This window comes from Aplidium turbinatum, chromosome 2, assembly GCF_918807975.1.
Source record: "Aplidium turbinatum chromosome 2, kaAplTurb1.1, whole genome shotgun sequence".
NCBI classification, from domain to species: Eukaryota; Metazoa; Chordata; class Ascidiacea; order Aplousobranchia; family Polyclinidae; genus Aplidium; species Aplidium turbinatum.
In genome coordinates, this window is record NC_137473.1 from 40920434 (window position 1) to 40940177 (window position 19744).

Sequence of the window (19744 nt, forward strand, 5' to 3'; positions counted from 1 at the left end):
TTTCTCAACAAAAAAGAATCTACTATCCATGTAAATAAGATAAACAATTAGACACAAAATAATATTCTATTTGAATAGTATGAAGAAGTCGCTTTTACAGTGATGAAGGCTATATCCATAAGTTGCGCAAGTTAACGAACCTGGCTAAATTTATTCACCAGAAGTAAAAAAGCTCAGAATATTTATTCGTCGTTAGATATAGATAGCCTACGGTAAGCTACATGTTGTCAGGTCAGTAAAAATACATAACAGTCGCTCTTAGAAAAAGAAAACAAGCAAAGGGATTAGTTAAATCAGTGAATAATATCAAATCGGATTGTGATGTCGGTTTTAACGCTAACCTAATATCTTTTCGCCAGTTCAAATCAGAACAAGAAAAAATATGATGAAAAAAGCTTTTCTACATACTGAGTAGGCTACAGTAATTGAAGACTTCCCAAAATGCCACAAATAGCTCAATCAATATAAATACAAAAATACCCCAGATTGAGTCAAATATATTAGTTACAAAATATTTACATATTGTAAACTTTTTCCACCAAGCAAAGCTAGTTTCTTGACAGTAAGCTAATAAAAAAAAAAAAACTTCCTGAGTATATCCAAGACACATTATAAACATTTCACCAGTTTTACACATTGTAAAAACTCATAATGTCTCACCCTATAATCTTACTAACATGTTTTATAACCTGATGGTCAGAAATAAATGTAAATTGCGCTGAAATTTAAATCTCAAGTAGCCTATCTTTAAAACAGCCTTCATCCGTTGTTGCGCCTAAACGTTAAGTACGGTACACTACTCTGAAAGAAATCAGCAGTTGCTTCGTGATTTCCAGAACAGTTTTAAACGGACAATGCTGTCGTCAAGGTATATAGCCTATTGGTCGTGTGGTATTTTCATTTACAAGATGATGCAATCGTTCTGTAATTGTGACGTCATTGCACAACGCATTTGCTCGTCTCTCGTTTCGCTCTCGCTCTTAGCTTACGTAGCTCAATGTTCGCGTCATCGATAACAAGAGCTACGTCACAAACATCGTAGCACTCCTGAAAGTTGTTTCGGGTGTACGCAATGCTGGCTTGGCGGTAGAACACGTCACAAAATGCACTACGTCCAGGTTTGATGTGAATAAGGTTTGAAGCTTGACTTCTGGAAATAAAAAACAAAACAGTTGAATTTATTTTGTTGCAAAATGCTGTAGTGGTATTATTACGTTCTTGTTTGTCGAGTTCATTGAACAAAAAAGCAACAGTAAGCTTGTACATCAACATCAAGCAAGGTGTTTTAAAGATCTACCAAATATAAATAATTAAAAGTGATTTATATCCAAAAATAAACCAATCAAGTGTCTATGTTTATAATAATCACAGCAATCACTGCTTATCTTGGTAGAAATGTACATAGCGTAGCTTTTATCCCAGGTACAATATTTTTATTTCGTAAATTCAAAAACGACAAATGCAACCTCACAAATTGTGTCAAATTTTAAAGAAGTCGATCATATTAAAAGGTGAAAATGAGAAAGCTTAGTGACAAGATATAGGTAGGCTGCAGAACGTTAGCAAATAGACAAAATTTCATATGGCCTAGGCTGATTGATTCTTTGCCAGAAAAGCACTGTTTGCTTAACAAATGCCGGAACAAATAAGTGAATAAAGTCTTTTACAAACTACTACAAACAAAGAAACAATTTTTGTCATTTTATTTCCCATTGTAGCGTAACCATCTTACTTGTCAACATCAATAGCTTTCATGTAATCCCTGCACGCCTGGAATTCTTTGCCCTCGATCAAATACAGATTTGCTCTGATGCAGTAATCGTGGGCTTGAGGTTTTCTTGCCAATTCTTTGACGACTTCAGAAATGTCGGAAATGGCTTTCCTGTTAACAATTTTGCTTTGATTTTTAGCCTAGACCTACTTTATTTGTAGAAAAAAAGCATTTTCCAAGTGAAAAATCTTCGTTTAATTTTTTTCCTCACAATTTCGGACAGCCAAACCTCATTAGTAGAAGCTTCTGTATTGGCATTTCCGACTATCCGACACAAATTTACTGGAACAAATGTCTGCAGTATACTACGAATTTCTGCAGAAACGCGAAGTTCAATTGAATGGAAAAGCTACAGCGCTTTGTCAACCAAACAGAAGAGAGTGTTTAACTGTAGACAGTTTATTGTTTTAAGGCAGGTTGCATTTTTTGAAATGACAAGATAAACGTACAATGTCATGATCAGGAAGTTTTACATTGTAACAAAGCTTACATGGTATCTCCTAGTTTAGCATGGCATCTGGAGCGCATTCGCAGTTTGTCGAGATTCAAATGAGAATCTGCCAATAAGCTGAGAGAATAAAAGTCACGTGCCGAAGAAAATTTTTCATCTCGATGCAATAGCTCAGCATGGTTGAATGCTTCCTGCCAATTCCAAAAGGAAATAGTTAGTTCTACGATTAGAAATTTTCATCCACATTCTCATACACACTTTGTCTACAATATTTGTTTAATGTCCTATTTTTGCTTTTTTTGCAAAAGCTGCATCAAAAACAGTGTTTCTAAAATAATTTCAATATGCTATTTTTAATTTTGAATCTTGAGTGTGCTATATTCATATTGTTCTGTTAAACAAGTGAAGCACAAAATAAAATTGACCTTCCTCATAATATTGTACAAGCAATACTTACACGCATAAACAACAATTAAGCATCTTCTTATTTTCTCAACACAGAAAAAAATGTAGTATGTTTTCATGCGGTGTTTTCATATGGGTAGTTGTTTCTCATTTATTTCTTAAAGAAGATCATTATTTCATTTAAAAATTTAATTTATTGCATACCGGACTGCAGTTTGTGACTAACTTACTTCACCAAGCCTACGACGCCTGTTCGAGTCTAAGGCTTTGAGGACGTATTTTAATCCACTGTTGTCGACATTGGCAAGGCTGCTTAGGAGATGACAAGCAACTTTGAAACGATTCATCTTCATGTTGATCAATCCAGCGCGTGCCGTCGCTGTGACGTCTGTCGGAGATAGATCCATCACCGCTTGCAAGTGACGTAAGGCTTCCTCATAATCACCTGTTTCGTCATAAAAAAGTTACTGTTAAGTGAGAAAATCAAGCTTTTATGACTTTACAATCGTAATTACGGTAAATTACCTTTAACAATGAGAATGTCCGCGTACATCCCATGCCACGCAGAATTGGTTCCATCCACGGTGATCAAGAGTTTTCCAAGTGCCAGAGATTTGTGAAGAATCTCAATTTTCTCTAATCCCATTATCGGATCATCATAAACTAATTGTGACGTCGTAGTCGTAGCGGTGGATCCCCTACTCGGATCATGCTGATTGGTTGAATTGCTTTTTTCTTCAAGCGACATCAACGTTTCATTAAGATCCTGGGCATGAGCATCAGATCTGTAAAATATTCTTACTGTGTTAGTAAAAGAGTGGACAAAGTTCTAAGCCTAATGTTTAGTGAGATTGTTCATTTTATGATATACAATTGCATGATGGAAAATCTGCAAATTTTGTCCCAATAACTTCTAGCTTTAACCATGGCCACCTGGAGATGCGGCCTGATTTGTCACATTTTGCAAATTTTGATTACAGCTACTGCTAGTGCTTAACTGACATTTTTTGAGATGTTTTTACTTTTTGCGGTTTCCTAATGACAAAAAACTTTTTTGTTGCCTTGGGAAAGCAATAGCAAATGAGAAAAAGTAAGTTGAAAAACGCAAAATCAGACTGTTATTGAAAATTAACAGTCTGACTAAAATCTACAAAATCAAATTTTCTTTGTTTTTCAACATGTGAGGATGTTAAAACCTATTGTGTCATCTGGGGAAAAGAATAAAGAAAGCGTAAAAATCTAATTTTTAGAAAAATTTATTTAAACGTTCGCCCAAAGTTAAAAAAACCTGGAAATTTCTGCAAAATGTGACAAATCAGGCCGTATCTTTAGGTGGCCATGCTTTAACCTAGGAAGCAATGCGAATCGATGTGAATTGAGAATAAAACTTAATTACAAGTTCTTGTAACAAAGAAATAACCCTGTGGAATCGTTTGCGTTTTTTGTTGCAGGACCTTGGCTACTTATTAGCTTTGACTTTAAACAATTTTGCTCGTCTCTCAAAATTTTTTCTGTCTTTTATATGTGTCACTTACTTGTGAAGCTTTTTAGAAGAATTATCACTTCTCGCTACGTCATTGTTGGTGATGTCAGGCGGTGTCGGGGGATGAATTGATGAAAGTGATGACGTCATCGATTCGTTTTCTCCTGGTTTGAACACTGTTTCGTCAAACATGCTGAAACATTTCAATACTTTGTTATCTTGTTTGTGATAAAGATTATCGCGAGTACGTTACCAACAAGGTGTGTAATGAAGCAACATGGGCTCGTAGTCAAACTATCAAAAAGCCCATTAGTCGACGGACTGTGGAATGTTCGGTCGTCGGGTCGGGAACTCATGGCTCGTGAGCCCATGTATGGCTTTTTTGATGATAGCATCTGGTTCGCAAAGAGCTTTATCTTAAGTTTTCATTACAATTTAGCGCTGAAAATGTGCTCAGAATGCACCAAATTGAACGTAATTTTCCAAATTTCTTGGGAGAAACCCTTCACACCCCACTTTTTTTCTCGTCTCCAGTCAACACTTTTGCAACTCACCAGTTCCCACCACATGTTAGTTGTACTAAATGTTAAAACATTATACTATGGTTCTCACGGAAATACATTTCCAAATATGTAACACCCCTGCTCCCGTTCTAGTATGTAACCAACGTTAGCCACGATCAGTGACGTGCGCAGGGGGCCATTGGGCCATATCCCCTCACCTCCTTCAAAAAATGTTGATTTTTTTAGCGTTGTAGTGATTGTGTAGTGCAGACATGTTATTGTTCAAGAGTGGTCTTGAACAGCAGGCCCGTAACCGCCTCTCATACCTCGGGGTGCACGGTTGTTTAGGTGCCCACTTATTTCAATTTGTTTAATGTTTTTAATGTTGCTATAGAAGCTCGATATTGTAATCTAAATTACGCAAGGCCCTATTTACGGCTTCCAAAACCCCAGTTAGTGGAATCACATCTCTGTTTAGGGGTCTACCCTCACTTATATTTAGTTGGTGCAGCGCTTTTCGGCATTTTAATATAAACAATGTTACTATATACTGCTATAAAAACTCGACCTTCTTTTTCGTTATACATATATATATTGATTATTGAGAGTGCGATGAATTTTGTTTGAAGTACCGTAATAAATTGTATTCGATATTTAAACTTTCACAGAAAGGTTCGATTTAAGTTACGATTTACTCTGAAGGCATTGCCTGTTATTAGAACTATTGCAGTTTTTACTTATCTGATTAGGCCTACTATCATGCTTTTCATATTCGCATATCTCCTGTAAGTTAATAATTCAATCCAAAAGTACAGTGACATACGCAAACAAATAGCCCCGGCTACCTTAAATCTTGGTCAGACTATAAAGTATAGCATTAGGCCAGTGCTTCCCAACTGGTGGGTCGCGAAGATATTTCAGGTGGGTCGCGAAGCATTTCTAAATGTTACTGAATGTTAAAATTTTCTAAAAAATACTGACATTCCTATGGATCTCACAAGCCGCAGTTTGGTCCTGAACAATGAACAGTACTGCGCCTTCGCCATCGCTACTCTTATCTTCACTTCATTTGTTGACTTTTCATTATTAGATCGGAAAATGATTGCATTATCAATACGTAACGATTATGCAACAAAGCAAAAATTTGCATTACAAGTGAGTCGCGAACTGAAAAAGGTTGGGAAGCACTGCATTAGGCTATATTCTTGATAAAAAAAATGTCAAGTTATATTGAACGCTCCTCTCTCCCAGTAACCACTGAACGTACAACGTCAATACGCGTGGTTTATTGGGTTGAGTAAGCTCACTACGTCGTCTATGTAAAACATTAGGCTATATGCGACGTAAAGAGTGTTATATCACTTTTTTTTTTCAATACAATATCTATCCAATTAAGTAAACTAGTTGCTGCAAACTAAACAACTATCGTCAATGCAAATTGCAAGCTGAGTATGGTAGGATAATCTTAAACAATATGATTTACTGGTTGTTATTGGAAAATGGGTGTTTTTTCAATTTGTTTTCGTTTGGATTCGAAAAAAAATTCGAATGCTTCTCACCCTCCCTTGAAAAAATCCTGCGTACGCCACTGGCTACGATAGTTAAAATCCATGTATGATAGTTATCCTGTTGGTGCAGCAATGGGGTATTTACCTAATAGTCGAAGCTGAACCTCCTGTGTTCAATCTATCGCTGGATCTGTAGCCGTAGTTGAGCAGCAAAACCACAACACGATGATCTGAAATTCCAAGTTAAGAAAATCAGAAACAAAAGTCGATTACTTTGTTTATAGTTTATGTTGCTTTGACAACAATGAGATGCCGCATTTTGTCTGTTAAGTTTTTAACACCATACACCTCGCCTAAATGGTGCGAGCATCTCCACGGCGCTTGAAACGACGTCGGTATGACATCAGCTCGACATCAATTGTGAGCGCACGACTGTATCTTGGCAAAATACTGAATGACATAATTGAAGGAAGATGCAGGAAATAGCTTGCTTACTGTTGAATGTTCAGCTACTGGGTATAAGCTACATTGTCGCCAGCTTACCTTATTCTCACTACATCATGCAATACAGGTGATACGTTTTTGAATTCTTTACAACAATCTAAGATGAAGTTGAACTAATAAGACAATACAGCATAACAGGATCAGAGGTAAAACGTCAAAAAAGGCACTGGAGCGTCAAAGAATGAGCTACAATGCCGCATGTCAGTTTGAACACAACAAGTTGCAACTACAGAAGCATGCACAGATTCTATAACTGTGCTTCAACCTTTCACAAAATGCGTACCAATCCAGAAAAGAAGTAGCTTCTTTGCCTCATCCGGGAGTGCACGTATATGCGCGACGACATTGAACAAGTCGAGGTCACACGCGCTTGTGATGTCATTGACGCAATCGTTTTCTTCACCAAGTGCCAGCCGCATAAAGGCGCGACCACATAATCCATCCACACATTGAGAGTTAATCTGTGAAAGGGTGAAGAAAATGTTGCTGTAGCGAATTTTAAACTTGATGTTTCAGCGGTTTGATGTATATTGCGCGAAACAAACCTCAATTGCCGCTGAAAAGTCTAATATCGCAGCTCTCTGGTCTCCCAAATGAGCCATGCACTCCGCACGGGCCAAGTAGGATCGATAGACCCCTGTGCCTCCATTCATTCCTGCAACAAACAATTCAAATATCTAAAAAGGCTGTGTTTATTCCCTAAAATATTGTTTTTATTACGACATGCTCACAATTAAGGCATATAAACAAGAATGTTAAAACTATTATCTTTAATGCAAAAATGTATCAATTATTTGCATTGACTACTTCAAAATGCATGTTGATGGCATGAACAGTTACACTGATAATATGTTTCATTATCATCATGAGCTCACACTGATAATGAAGACCACTTTATGGCACACAGAAGTCAAAATCAACCAAGTTTCATGGAATATTAGGTTGCTGACCTGACTCGCTTGGCTGTAGAACCAGCAACCCAAAGGTCCCAAAGTTGCTGGTTCGACAGTAGTCACAGTACCTGACAACACTTGCAGTGTGGTACCTGACAGTACCTGACAACACTTGCAGTGTGATAAACAAGACGCTCAAAGAATGGTTTAGTCCTATAACTGACTCAGCAAGATGATGTTCTCATGAGATCCATTGTAATACAAATAACAAGAGGTAATCTCTTGCAGAACGTGTCATCAAAACATTTTATTTATCATAAGTAATACATCTCAGTTGGTTGGGCTTAGACTAGCAACATTTAGGCTTACTACAAAGCTGCAAGTCAACAGCAACAAGAACAGTAGAGCACAGACAAATGACAAAGTAAAACCACAAATATCACCGGAGCAAATGAAAAGCAAAAGCAAAGAAGCAATATCACAAGATCACAAGACAAGTCAAGATCACAAGACCACAAAAGCAAAATGTTATCAATTACGGTATCATGTTCATTGTTTCGTGCGGTTTCTGTCTTTTGCTAGAGTGTGGCATCGCCGAAGCATCGGCACTTTTGCAAACATAGGGCAAAGGCCAACAAAAGTCGCTGTTCACAAGAAATTGTAGCCTTTTTGCAGAGTCAGCCTACAGTTCTGATGAATTATGTCACAAACTTATACAATTGAGTTTCAGCTCACACAAATTGATAGTGCGTACATAGCTCCATGTTAAAATAATTAATTAAATACGCCAACCATATAACCTGTGAAAATACTTTCACGTGCTGTCGGGACAGTTAAGCCTCAGGTTTTTGAAGCACTATTTTTTGGTTTTTAGCAAACAGACTTAGGCTACTCGATGTAAGAAAGTTTTGAAGATTAGAGTGATTAGCCAACTATATTTATTTTCAGCATAATATTGTATGGAAAGTGTCGTTTTAGAGTGGATATTTTGCATATGTTTTGTGATGATTTGCATTTATTCTCCACTCAATACTTTGTTCGTATACCTTTGTTCGTTTAATGTAGTCCGGCACGTTTTAGTCAGACACTTTCAAACTTTTTGATACCTCCCTACTGCATCATTTTGCACCCTCTGGTTAAAAACACTGCGTTAGATGAAGCTGGCCACAGCAAACTTACGTCTACGCTTGTATCTTCTAAGTTGAAAAAGTTTGTTTGGATGAAAGCGAAAATGAGAAGAAGGTGGGCGGTCCAGGGCGGCCAAAGACCACGCAGAGTTTGACATTTTGTCTGATGTTTTACGAATTCCAGACAAGCAGTTAGCGTCAGTCAGTAGAAGCCAAAGCTTAGCTGGAGTGTCTGTAGATAAGTCGCTGATAAAAGGAAAGAAAGAAAAGCACCAAAAACACACAAACAAGTTGCAAAAGAATAGGTTTGCAAAAAGCGAAGCACTGACATGGAATGAGTTAGGTCATACCTATACGTCCTTGTAAAAAGAACAATAAAATTTATTATAGTTGTACTTGTCATAACAATTTATAAAAAAATCAATTTGGGTCTAACATATAAAAAATCCCTTTCATTATGTACCGTAATAACTAAACTTTTATAAATCATTATCTAGTATGCTTTTTTTACAAAAGTGCTTTGGCAGACCCAGTCCACTCCACGTCGTTACTTCGCAAAGATCAACAACAAAAGCATACATAGTAATGCATTACGCTATGTTGAAGTGAATAAAGAGAAACAACACTCAGGCACTGCTGTTTTAACCCTAGATCAACAATGAGGAAGAGCAAGAAATGAAAGAGTGAAACGTAAGAATTCAATGCACAGTCACATCAAACCACGAAAACTCCCTTACCCTCCAGCACCAAGTCCGTGCCACGACAGCAGAGAATCGCTAATGTGAAACAATGGATCGCTTGTTTCACCGTGGAGACATCACGGTTGCTATGCAACAGCTCGATGCCATACTGGTGCGATTCGTCGGAAAGTTTTGCGCGTTCGCTAACAGGAATGTCACGCAGCAGTGATGACATGACTCGCTCTCCTTTGCTTATGACGACCTCAATCATGTCACGCATTCCGTCATCTCGACGTTTTGTGAAAATTTTCATCATTCCCAGATGAAGCTTGATCACGTGAATATCAACCCCCTGTGACGTGGTCAAAAATTGCAGTTATGTCATATATGGCATAACGTATCGTCAAAGTTTATTCATCAGTAATGGTGTTTCATTTATCTTGCTTTTTGCACAAGAAACATCACACTCAGTGATGAAATCAAGCAAACATACCTGAGATTTCTCCTGCAGCATTTTCTTGAGTTTCGTCTCAGCGTCGATCACGCATCCGGAGTGGAACATCGCGTGAGCCATGAGGATGTGGCAGGACTGGTCGGAGGGGTTGAGCTTTGTCAAAAGCTGTGAGATCTCAAGTGCCACCGATGAACCGTTCTCTTTCCCGATTGTGTCAGTGACAATGTTAGAACCTGAAATAGAAACAAAAACTAATTGGAGGTATTATTACACAATTTCCTTAACAAGGAGTAAATGCAACGTTTCTAGCACTAGCTGCAACTTTCATCTGATGAAAGTGAAATTAAAAACCACAATGAACAGATAGATTTATTGCGTCACTGACGTTTCGCGCATAATGATAATGCGCATCCTCAGAGCGAATAACATACAAAATAAAATTTACAAACTTATATAACCTACTGCAGTGCGGTTGAAGGCAAGAAAAAATGAAACACACATTATTTTGAAGATTAGCCAAAGATGTGTAAGCAGTTACTTTCCACGTTAAATTACGTAAAAACTTCCAACATTAAACATAAATTCGAAGCAGTGGAGACCAACAAGAAATAGAAACGATAACTGTCCTGATGAACACCCAAGCTTTTTAGTATTTAAACCCTCAGTTTCTGTCGCAAATGCAGCTATAGAACCTGGAAATGTGCATTGTGCATACATGACTTCATAAATCTAATTGATGTAAAAGCCTGTGTGGATTATATGACTGACATGGTTTCGATGAATAAAAGTTTTATAAACTCGTTTTAGAGACGTGGACTTTCAGCAAATTTTAACTTCTAGGTCTTTTGTCCAACCCTTTCGTATAATTTCCCACCCACTACTAACCTTTGTATATCCCAGTCGGTGCTCCCAGCAACTTCGACTTGGCAAAATCAAACAATATTTGCCTCATTCTCGTCCTGTGGACAAGAGGCTCCTTGTTGAGCTGTGTGACGACTAACTTCTGATTGACGTTGGTTGCAATCTAAATATGACATCATTGTTGGTATGATAACGTAATAGATGTTTTCCTTCACTTAACGCGTTTTAGTGTTATTTTTATTAAATATTGTTTTACATGTTTGTCTTATTTGAACAATAAACTTACTATGAGATTTTCGACAGCAGCAGTGATGTCATCATCTTCCATGTAGACCATTGCTCGTTCGCAGAGTAGTGTTACATCTTTGGGATTATTACGTAACAAAGCATCGTAGTCCTTTTTAGCTTCGATCTGAAACGCCACCAAAAAACTAAACTTTCTAATGAAATCGCTTCATTGACAAAACGTAAATATTAGCCCAATTTTTGAAGAAGACAGAATTTTATCAAAAAAATAAAATAAAAACGGCTGAAAAGCTGTAAAGACATTTTACTTGCTACTCTTAAAGGCAGTTGTCTTCCTGCTTTTATATTGAGGATTAACTTACTTGGCGTTCAAAGTGTATTTGCAGTCTTGTCACAATTAAAAAAGGATGCACCAACAGTAGATCAGTAATAACATTCTCCTCAGAGAATTGCGTTTGGTACATATGAAAATTATTTAGCCCACAAAATACATTGCTTAATCAGGAAAATTTCTCAATCAGTAAATAATTTACTGTTGGGGCTGTCAAACCTTAAAATCAAAAGATCAAAATATTTTTTGTCACCGGATAGCCTATACTAACTAGGCCTACAGCTTTGCCAATCTTTACATTACAATTGAAAGAAGTTGTAAAAAATGTAACTTCTTAGAAGCAAAATGGTTGAACACCTGGTTAATCAAATAAAAAAAATAAGGAGACCAGAATGTAGATACTAAACTCATGATAAAGAAATCATTCGAAAACTAAACTAACAGAATTTTCAGTGCTATATTTATTTATTATTGCTTATGTTTTAAAAGCTAACAAAATTTAGAATTTTTTTTTGAAGTTCAATAAGAACTCAGTGCATTGAGTAGCCGAAAAATTCAGATCTACAACAAAGATTTGTAGCTTACTTTATCACCAATCTCTCTGTAGCATGTTGCTCTTGCTGTAAGGATGGCATCGTTTTGGTTGGAATGCGAATCTTGTAAAAGTTTGTCATAAAGCTTGATCGCTAATTTGCTCTTACCAAATCGCGCAAAGCAGTTTGCTATTTTGAAGATTGAATCGTTGTTTGTTGGTTGTAGAACCAGCATCGCGCGGTAATAATCGATAGACAAGCGAATGTTTTCTAACTTCACAACGTTTTTAAATTTTTCTCCTGGATTAAGTTTAAACGCTGCTTTGTCCAGCATTGCGTGCAACTCCGTAACGTCAATTGGTTTTTCTTCAAAGATTTTCTTTGCGATTTTTGCGATAGATTCATTTCCTTTAAGCATTTCATCTATTTCCTTGTCTTCATCACAAATTTCGTTGTTCTTAATTTTTCTCTGATGATCCGTTCGCGCGTTCAAGCCTGCCGTGACGTCAGTGATGGCACGTTCGTTGTCAAGCTTGGTAAGGTGGCAAGAGGCGCGACGGAGCAGAACCTCAGCGACCTCATCCGGATTGAAGGTCTTGTCAAGCAAGAGATCCTCATGAGTCTCAGTGAGCATCGTTATTGCGCGCTCCGTCTTGTGTATTGATTGCAAGCGATCCACAAAGGTCATCTGCAGCTGGAATTTTTTTGGTTCTAATGTGAGGAGGAATCTACAGAACAATAAATGTTATTAGGAAGGTTGCATCGGAATTGACTCAAATTGTAGAGCCAGTTACCGATGTGAAGCAGAAACTTTAAATAAACTCAAAACTTCCTGAATAAATACATTATTTTTTCACCGCAGTCATGTACAGCGCTCAAGAGCAAAACTTTGATTATGAGTGTAGGGCTATAGAAGAGCTATTATTATTACTGACAACTTTTACCTTAACAACCAACTAACTTAACCTTACATGATTTTTTTGTGTCCACACTCAAGCATGCCGTTAAGTGCATGGACAATTGGATATCGTCCAATACCTCAACAGCTGTGTCTTGGCAAGGCATTTAATATGAATTCTGACTCTATGACAGCCTTCACTCCTTCCCAAATGTTTTGTTTTGTGTTGCATCTGGTGTGAGACTACTTTGCAGCTACTGTATGTTTCCACAACAGATTCAGAATATTTTAACAATAAATCTCACGCTTTGTCCTCTTATCCTGCTTTTCACCACTTGCCAATTAAAATATCATAAAGAGCTAAAATAACTCGACTTATATCATCACAATACCTGCAACAATCAACTGTCAAGGCCAGCCATTGTTTATATGCTTTTGCTTCTGCTTGTGGTGGCCGCTTTGAATGAATGCAGTTCCTCATCAGAGTCTTTACGCTCTCAATGTAATCGTTTTGTTCTTCTTTAACTATTCGTATTGTATTTTCTTTGTCTTTGAGGAACGCGCGAAGGTAATCTGATATGGCGTCCTTATCTTGATTCTTCATCAACGCCCGCGCCAAAGCGCGTTGCAAAAGCAAAGAGGTGGAGTCGAGACCGGATTGTTTCAAGACAGCAGTGCTGCTGTCAATCACCTGAAAACAGGATTCTGTGTTTACGTTTTGCTAGCATGACACATTCTGGTGTTTATGTTTTAGCAATTAGAGTCGTTTAGGTTGTTATAACAAAATTTCAAAATTTACACTTCAACAATAGGAACGCACTTTAGCTGTAGGTATACAGTAGTCAGTACGTTTGATGAAAGTTGATGTAAGGTTAAGACACATATGTTAGACATAAGATTAATTTACGCTTTCATTGATTCTTACATTCAGAACCACAGATTTATTATAAGGTCTGATCTTAAGTAGACATCACTTAGCACAACATATCATTTCATATGTGTAACGTCAAACTTTGTGCTTGTTTTGTGTTGTAATTTTTTCAGTTTCCAATGTCATGATAGCACAATAACATCTTGAATGGCCTATAAAGGTTACAACTCAAAAAATGCAGAACCGGCTTCAACAATAATACTAACTTATCGTTGCACAAATAGGTTGAGGCCGAACCAGGGATATCTAAAGAAGGGGATACGAAGGTCCCTAGCGATTGCCTTATTTTCACGACCCTACCAGGGCGGTTGTTTGTAGCAAGTTAAACATGTGGTTCTTTTTTAAATTGCAGGAAGTTTTTTAGCGCAGTTGGTACAGTCAGTTACAGATGACAGTTAGCAAATGTTACGTAGGCTAGAGCATATTTAAAGAATACTTGTTTGGAAAGACAGTTGAAAAGTTACCTGTAAGCTGCTTTTTCTTAACAAAGCATCGGCAGTAGGCTAAATGTAAATACACAGGTAGTTGAATTAACAAGTAGCCATGAGCATGCAGTGAATATACAGGCCTGATGCTTATAGCGCAATGCAGGTTATCATAACAAGATTTGTTAAACTACTATCGGTGCCAATTGTCATTTTACGATAAACAGAGATTATTTACCATAAACAGAAGCCCTTCTTTTGTCAGACGTAATAAAACCTTCGTAATCGTATCCCCTTCGTTTGATATCCCTGGGCAGAACGTATTTAATAGTGAAAGTGGAACCAAATGTACGAACAGCAGCAAATAAACAAGTGTACTGTGGCTGACTATAATACAGTATTAAAAATTCAGTTAAAACAATTGCAAATGCCCCATCGATATGGGCCGTTCAAAACGACCTTTCTTTAGTTGAAATCAAACGAACAAAATTCTATATACAAAAATATTGATTTGAAACAAGGTCAAATCAAGATTAAAGATTTTTGCTTAGAAACGCAGCGAACGACGCTTCGTTTCTGCAAATTTATAAAACAATTTTATTTCGATCACCCGTAAAGATACTTAATAATAGTTGGTAGTTCATTGGAAATCATGGTGTAAGACCAACCATGTTGAATTTTAAATATCTGTCTGAATTATGAAACGCTCGTAATACAAATAAATTTATTTTCACAAAAGTCAGTTCAATCATTAACACCTGTCAGAAGATATTTCATTTTCATGAAATGCCCGTGTGTTTCGAACAAGCAACGAGGAAAGATAATTTGGATTTTGAAATAAAACCAGATAAAATTATTTACCAAAAAATAGCATGGAAGCAAAACGAAACGAATTCAACGATAGTTTTGCATCAAAATAAAGTTAAACGATTCAAACTTCAAAATATTTCTATTTAGAATAGTTCCACAAGCCATCAGTAAATAAATATTGTGGTGTTACCTGCTACCATCCAACATATTGTTTAAAAAAAATAATCCCTGTTCCAGATAATGTATTCTGTGTTTTAAATCATAAAGCACTGATTTTATAATTAGAAAGTAATGTTGATTTTCTTAAAGACATGACGCCTGAATGAAATTAGCAAATTAAACGCGCCAACATGCGGTCGTTACGAGTCCCACAAACTAATATCAAACTACCTCATACAGTCGCTGTCAAGTCAATTTCAGGAGCAGTAAATTAAAGCAACTTGAAGCTATTATTTCAGAGACTTTACACCTTTCAAAGTTTTGCCAACTTTTTCCATTTGTCGACATGATGGTGTGCTATTGACATTTTTGCCCAAAAAATGTCAATAGCAAAAAATAAAGTAAAACGTAATAGCAGTGTCCGATCAATTCTTGCCCTTCAAAAGCACAGACCTCGAGTTGCACCAATGAATAAAAAATTACTGTTTTTTTAACATTTGGTCTAGAATGATTCCATGTCAACTGATTGAAACCATGATCAATCAGAAGCATTTGGAAACAAACTAACCACTGATTAACTGTTCACACGTTTCGTGATGACTGATGAGACATGCCATACTAGTCTACACAATAGCGGTTTCATCAAAGTGCTGCGAAGCTTCAATGCATTACATTTAATTCAAACTTTTATTACAAACTTTGAACAAATATTGGAGTTTTCTTTGTTTGTCAGTGATCTTTGTCAGGAACACACAAAATCGTAATGTTTTCTTTTGCAGAAATATAAAGCATTAAGGCAAAATTTGGACTAGAATCTAGCATTACAATTTTTTGTTAGAAGTTGCAAAAATTGAAGGTATTTTAACTGCAGTATAAGAGTAATAGGCAATTTACAGCCAATCTGTTTCATAAGATAATAGGCCGCAAGTTGTCAACCATTATTCAACGCCCTTAACAAGTATGCGAACCTGTTAGGAAGAAGCGCCCAAACAACTTCCCAATTTGTTAATAAATGTTTTTAGCTAAGTTCTGTACAAACCTCTTGGAAACGTTTCTTTTTGATGAGCTCATTTATTCTCGCCACGCACGAAATCACTTCATCAGGCTCAAGACTGAAGATAAATTCCCAGGCTTGGTCAGGTGCGATAGGTTCTGCATTGTCGAGTCTACAAATCAAATTTAAGCCTGGCAAATTTAGTTCGTGCAAGGTAATTAATGGCCTGATATAAGTTAGTAACACCAATATAATAGAGTAGACCATTCGTTGCCAATAAAAATTGACATCTTTCTTTCATTTCATAACTCATAGCATAAAAACTAAACTAAGCTTTTAGATTCCTTATCTTATTTCTGACAAAGACTAATGAGTTTGTGTCTGCTTACTTGAAAGAAATGTAGATTGGGTAAAGAGCTTTTCAATTCGAGCAACTATCCTACACTTTTCAGCTGTGACAGGATAGTCTGGTTTTGAACTCATTTAATATAAAAAATCACATTCTCAGGTGCCACGAAATAAAACATTTTGATGAAATTTAGGATTGATTCAACATTTCATGGGATCGTATTGGTAAAGTCAACCATGAAATCGAAACTAAATGAAAACAAGAGTTTCGTACAAGCTACTCGTAAAAAAGCATTTTAGGTTACCCTAACGTTTGTTTCTGGTTGAGAATTTTTTTTTGAGTGAAGCATAATTTTGGTTGGTTTTGTTTAAACTAGCTAGAAAAGCTAGTTTAAACAAAACTTCTGTTGTTCCCTAAACAAAAGTTCTGTTGTACCCTAGCGGTTTAAACAAAACCGCTAGGGTACAACAGAACATTTGCTTAATTTGAGTGAGCTAATGCTAACAAGCTCATATTTTAAAATCAAGTTTCTTGCTTTGCTGAAAACTCTAATTTATTCGAAAGCTAGAAAGCAACCCAGGCTGTTCAATCTAGCTTAACCTGCTTCACTGCGTTTGTTCACTCGCTAAACTTGGAAAAAAAGGCTCAAGAGAAACGTTAAAGTATTAACTTTACGACTTTCAATATTGAATAAGAGAAATCAAGACCTACTTGGTGTCTTCGTTCTTTGGCTTTGTCCACTCGTACAGAATTTCTAGAATGCTTTCTCTCTGCTCGTCAGTTAATGACGCAATGTGTTCTTTCGTCAATGCCGCGTCGATTGCATGTGCTTGCAAGTATGACGTCACTGCGGCTAGCGATTGCTTTGCCACAAGTTTAATTTCGCCGTCAACGCAAAACGATTCCGCGCGCCCAGACGACGACATTCTACAGACCTCCGTGAACTACAACATCATAACCGCAACTGACTTTCCATGAAAATATGAAACCAGTAAATCGACATGAAACGTGATCGCCTTGCTTTTATGACGTCACTACGGCACGGGAAACTTGAGATGAGACAAATAAAAATTTCTAGAACATCATCGAAATAATACCACCATGAAGTCGCAAAGGAGATAATAATGTTTTATGAAGAACAACTTGTAAGAAATCCAAAGTTTCACCATGGCCACCTGGAGATGCGGCCTGATTTGTCACATTTTGCAGATTTTGATTACAGCTACTGCTAGTGCTTGACTGACATTTTCTGAGATGTTTTTACTTTTTGCGGTATCCTAATTGCATAAAACTTTTTTGTTGCCTTGTGGAAGCAGTAGCAAATGAGAAAAAGTAAGTTGAAAAACGCAAAATCAGACTGTTATTGAAAATTAACAGTCTGACTAAAATCTTCGAAATCAATTTTTCTTCGTTTTTCAACATGTAAGGATGTTAAAACCTTTCGTATCATTTGGGGAAAAGAATAAAGAAAGCGTAAAAATCCAATTTTTAGAAAAATTTATTTAAACGTTTGCCAAAAGTTAGAAAAACTTGGAAATTTCTGCAAAATGTGACAAATCAGGCCGTATCTTTAGGTGGCCATGGTTTCACCTTTTGTGAAAAGGAAAGTTTTATAAACACTTTAGTGTTTTATCAATACAAAAACTACAGGTATTCGTTGGTAAGGTATGACAATTGTGAATGACATGCACTGATGCACATGAGCTGAGGCATCAGAACCCCCACACGTCTAAACACTACAATATAAAAATTACGAATTTCTGGGTATCTACTAGAAATCTCCTAATTTACTCACGACGTTCAAGTAGGCCTATTTCCTCTGTTTGGAAATCCTGTCCTTATTTTCATAATGACCACTTTTACTTTTTTTTCTGTTGTGCTCATTTCATGCTTTAATTTGTTTTTTATGTCGAAAAACACCTGATCGCCGAAACCAAACGTGGTTTCGCAGATTTGATTCAGTGTTGTGGCGCCAATTGTGAGTCATTTCCAATGCCCTCAGAAATACTGCATCTGTTTCCTTAAGTTTTTACGTATTACAGTAGAATTCGCCTATAACGGCACCTCTAGGAGATTTGCATAAACTGACGTTATAGCCGAATTGATGTTATAGACGAACTACCGCAAACTATTCCACAACTGTCTTTTGATTAAAGAAAGAGGTGTATAATCCAATCAGGGTTACTGTGTAGCCTACCACCAAACTGACATAAGGAACGCAGAAAATACAGTAAACAAAGAAATTGTTTAAAAAAAATAACCTACAGCGAAAGGTACAGGAAATTTGCGCAATGCAACTCGTTACATACAGTAGTAGAGAAGTTCATTGTTTATTAGCAAAAAAGGCATTGATCTTGAGCTGTTTCGGTTTTGACACAGCTGTAGAGCTGCTTTTTACACGTGATAGTTTTTCACGCGGGAAAAAAGTTAATTCAGTTAATTAAAGCCCCTGCTGAGAACGACGTAGCGAAATAAAGGGAAGACATTTCGCAAGCAGCAGCGCTAACTGGATTGGAAGACTGACCGTTCGTGGTGAAGGTGATGGCTTAAAGTAACGTTATAAACGAACAAAAGACGTCTGGGGACCAATAAAGGGTGCTGTTACATGCGAATTGACGTTATAGGCGATGCTGTTGTAGCCGAACTACAATGTACGTAAAAGATAGGAATTCTGCCGGGACCGAGCGAAATGTGACGTAATAGGCGAATTGACGTTATAAACAAAGCCGTTATAGGCGAATTCTACTGTATCTTTGTCAAGTGTAAGCGGTAGTCGAAAAAACGTTTTAGATTGGGCTGTAGACAATTGTTTGATGACTGTTTCTTTTTTTAACTGACATTTCAAAGCGCATTTTTTATTACATTTGGCTATGAGCAAATGTTATGGTTGTACCAAATGATCAAATCTAAACCTACGTAACCAAAAAATTTTGGGTCGAAACAAAAATTTGGTTTACGATTGAAAAATTTTGTTTTAAAACATTAGGTAACTTGAATAACGAAGTTAGTGATTCTTCAAGGGACATAGGCTAACTCAGTGCTTCTTAAACAGGTGAATGGTTCACCCTAGGGTGAATAAAATTTTTGCAGGGGTGAACCAACCAAAAAGGGTGAACCGTCAGAAATGGATGATAGCTCGCGAGCAGGGCGGATATTCCGGGTGTTCAACCTGTTCAGTGAACAGGAGAGAATTTCCAAAAACAAAATCAATTCTAAGTTTTTCATTTTTTATCAAAACCAATTGTTTTTTTTATAAATTTCAATATTTTTTTATAAATATATAGCCTAATAAAAATATTTTGTTATATATTATATAGACGAGATAGTTTTATCATATCATGAGACAAGGGTGAATGAAATCTGGAGATAGATGCTAAGGGTGAACAAAACTAAAAAAGTTCAAGAAGCATTGGGCTACTAACTCAAAG

General features: G+C 36.7%; 1 protein-coding gene across 2 annotated transcripts; it reads right to left on the bottom strand.

Moving 5' to 3' along the window:
- Positions 1-2: 2 nt before the first annotated feature.
- On the bottom strand, positions 3-17524 carry LOC145764689 (uncharacterized). 2 transcript variants are annotated; one of them, XM_082576339.1, is made up of 18 exons: positions 17028-17524; positions 16013-16139; positions 13041-13339; positions 11803-12478; positions 10927-11052; positions 10665-10803; positions 9819-10012; positions 9383-9677; positions 8698-8877; positions 7171-7280; positions 6909-7086; positions 6267-6351; positions 4163-4303; positions 3153-3412; positions 2858-3072; positions 2262-2413; positions 1733-1882; positions 3-1150 (listed from the first exon to the last, which is right to left on the bottom strand). In XM_082576339.1, exons 1-18 carry the CDS (start codon positions 17240-17242, stop codon positions 937-939), a joined length of 3756 nt encoding a protein of 1251 aa, XP_082432465.1. In that variant the 5' UTR covers positions 17243-17524; the 3' UTR covers positions 3-936. The 2 variants fall into 2 exon arrangements, with proteins under 2 accessions (XP_082432465.1, XP_082432466.1); XM_082576340.1 differs by lacking the exon at positions 8698-8877.
- Positions 17525-19744: the final 2220 nt, after the last annotated feature.

Excerpts from the sequence above, each read along its gene's own strand:
- LOC145764689 (XM_082576339.1), bottom strand. The coding sequence starts at position 17,242 with ATGTCGTCGTCTGGGCGCGCGGAATCGTTTTGCGTTGACGGCGAAATT. Across the intron at positions 12,479-13,040 it reads TTGACAGTTGATTGTTGCAG|ATTCCTCCTCACATTAGAAC; the intron begins GTATTGTGATGA and ends ATTGTTCTGTAG. Across the intron at positions 3,073-3,152 it reads GGACATTCTCATTGTTAAAG|GTGATTATGAGGAAGCCTTA; the intron begins GTAATTTACCGT and ends ATGACGAAACAG.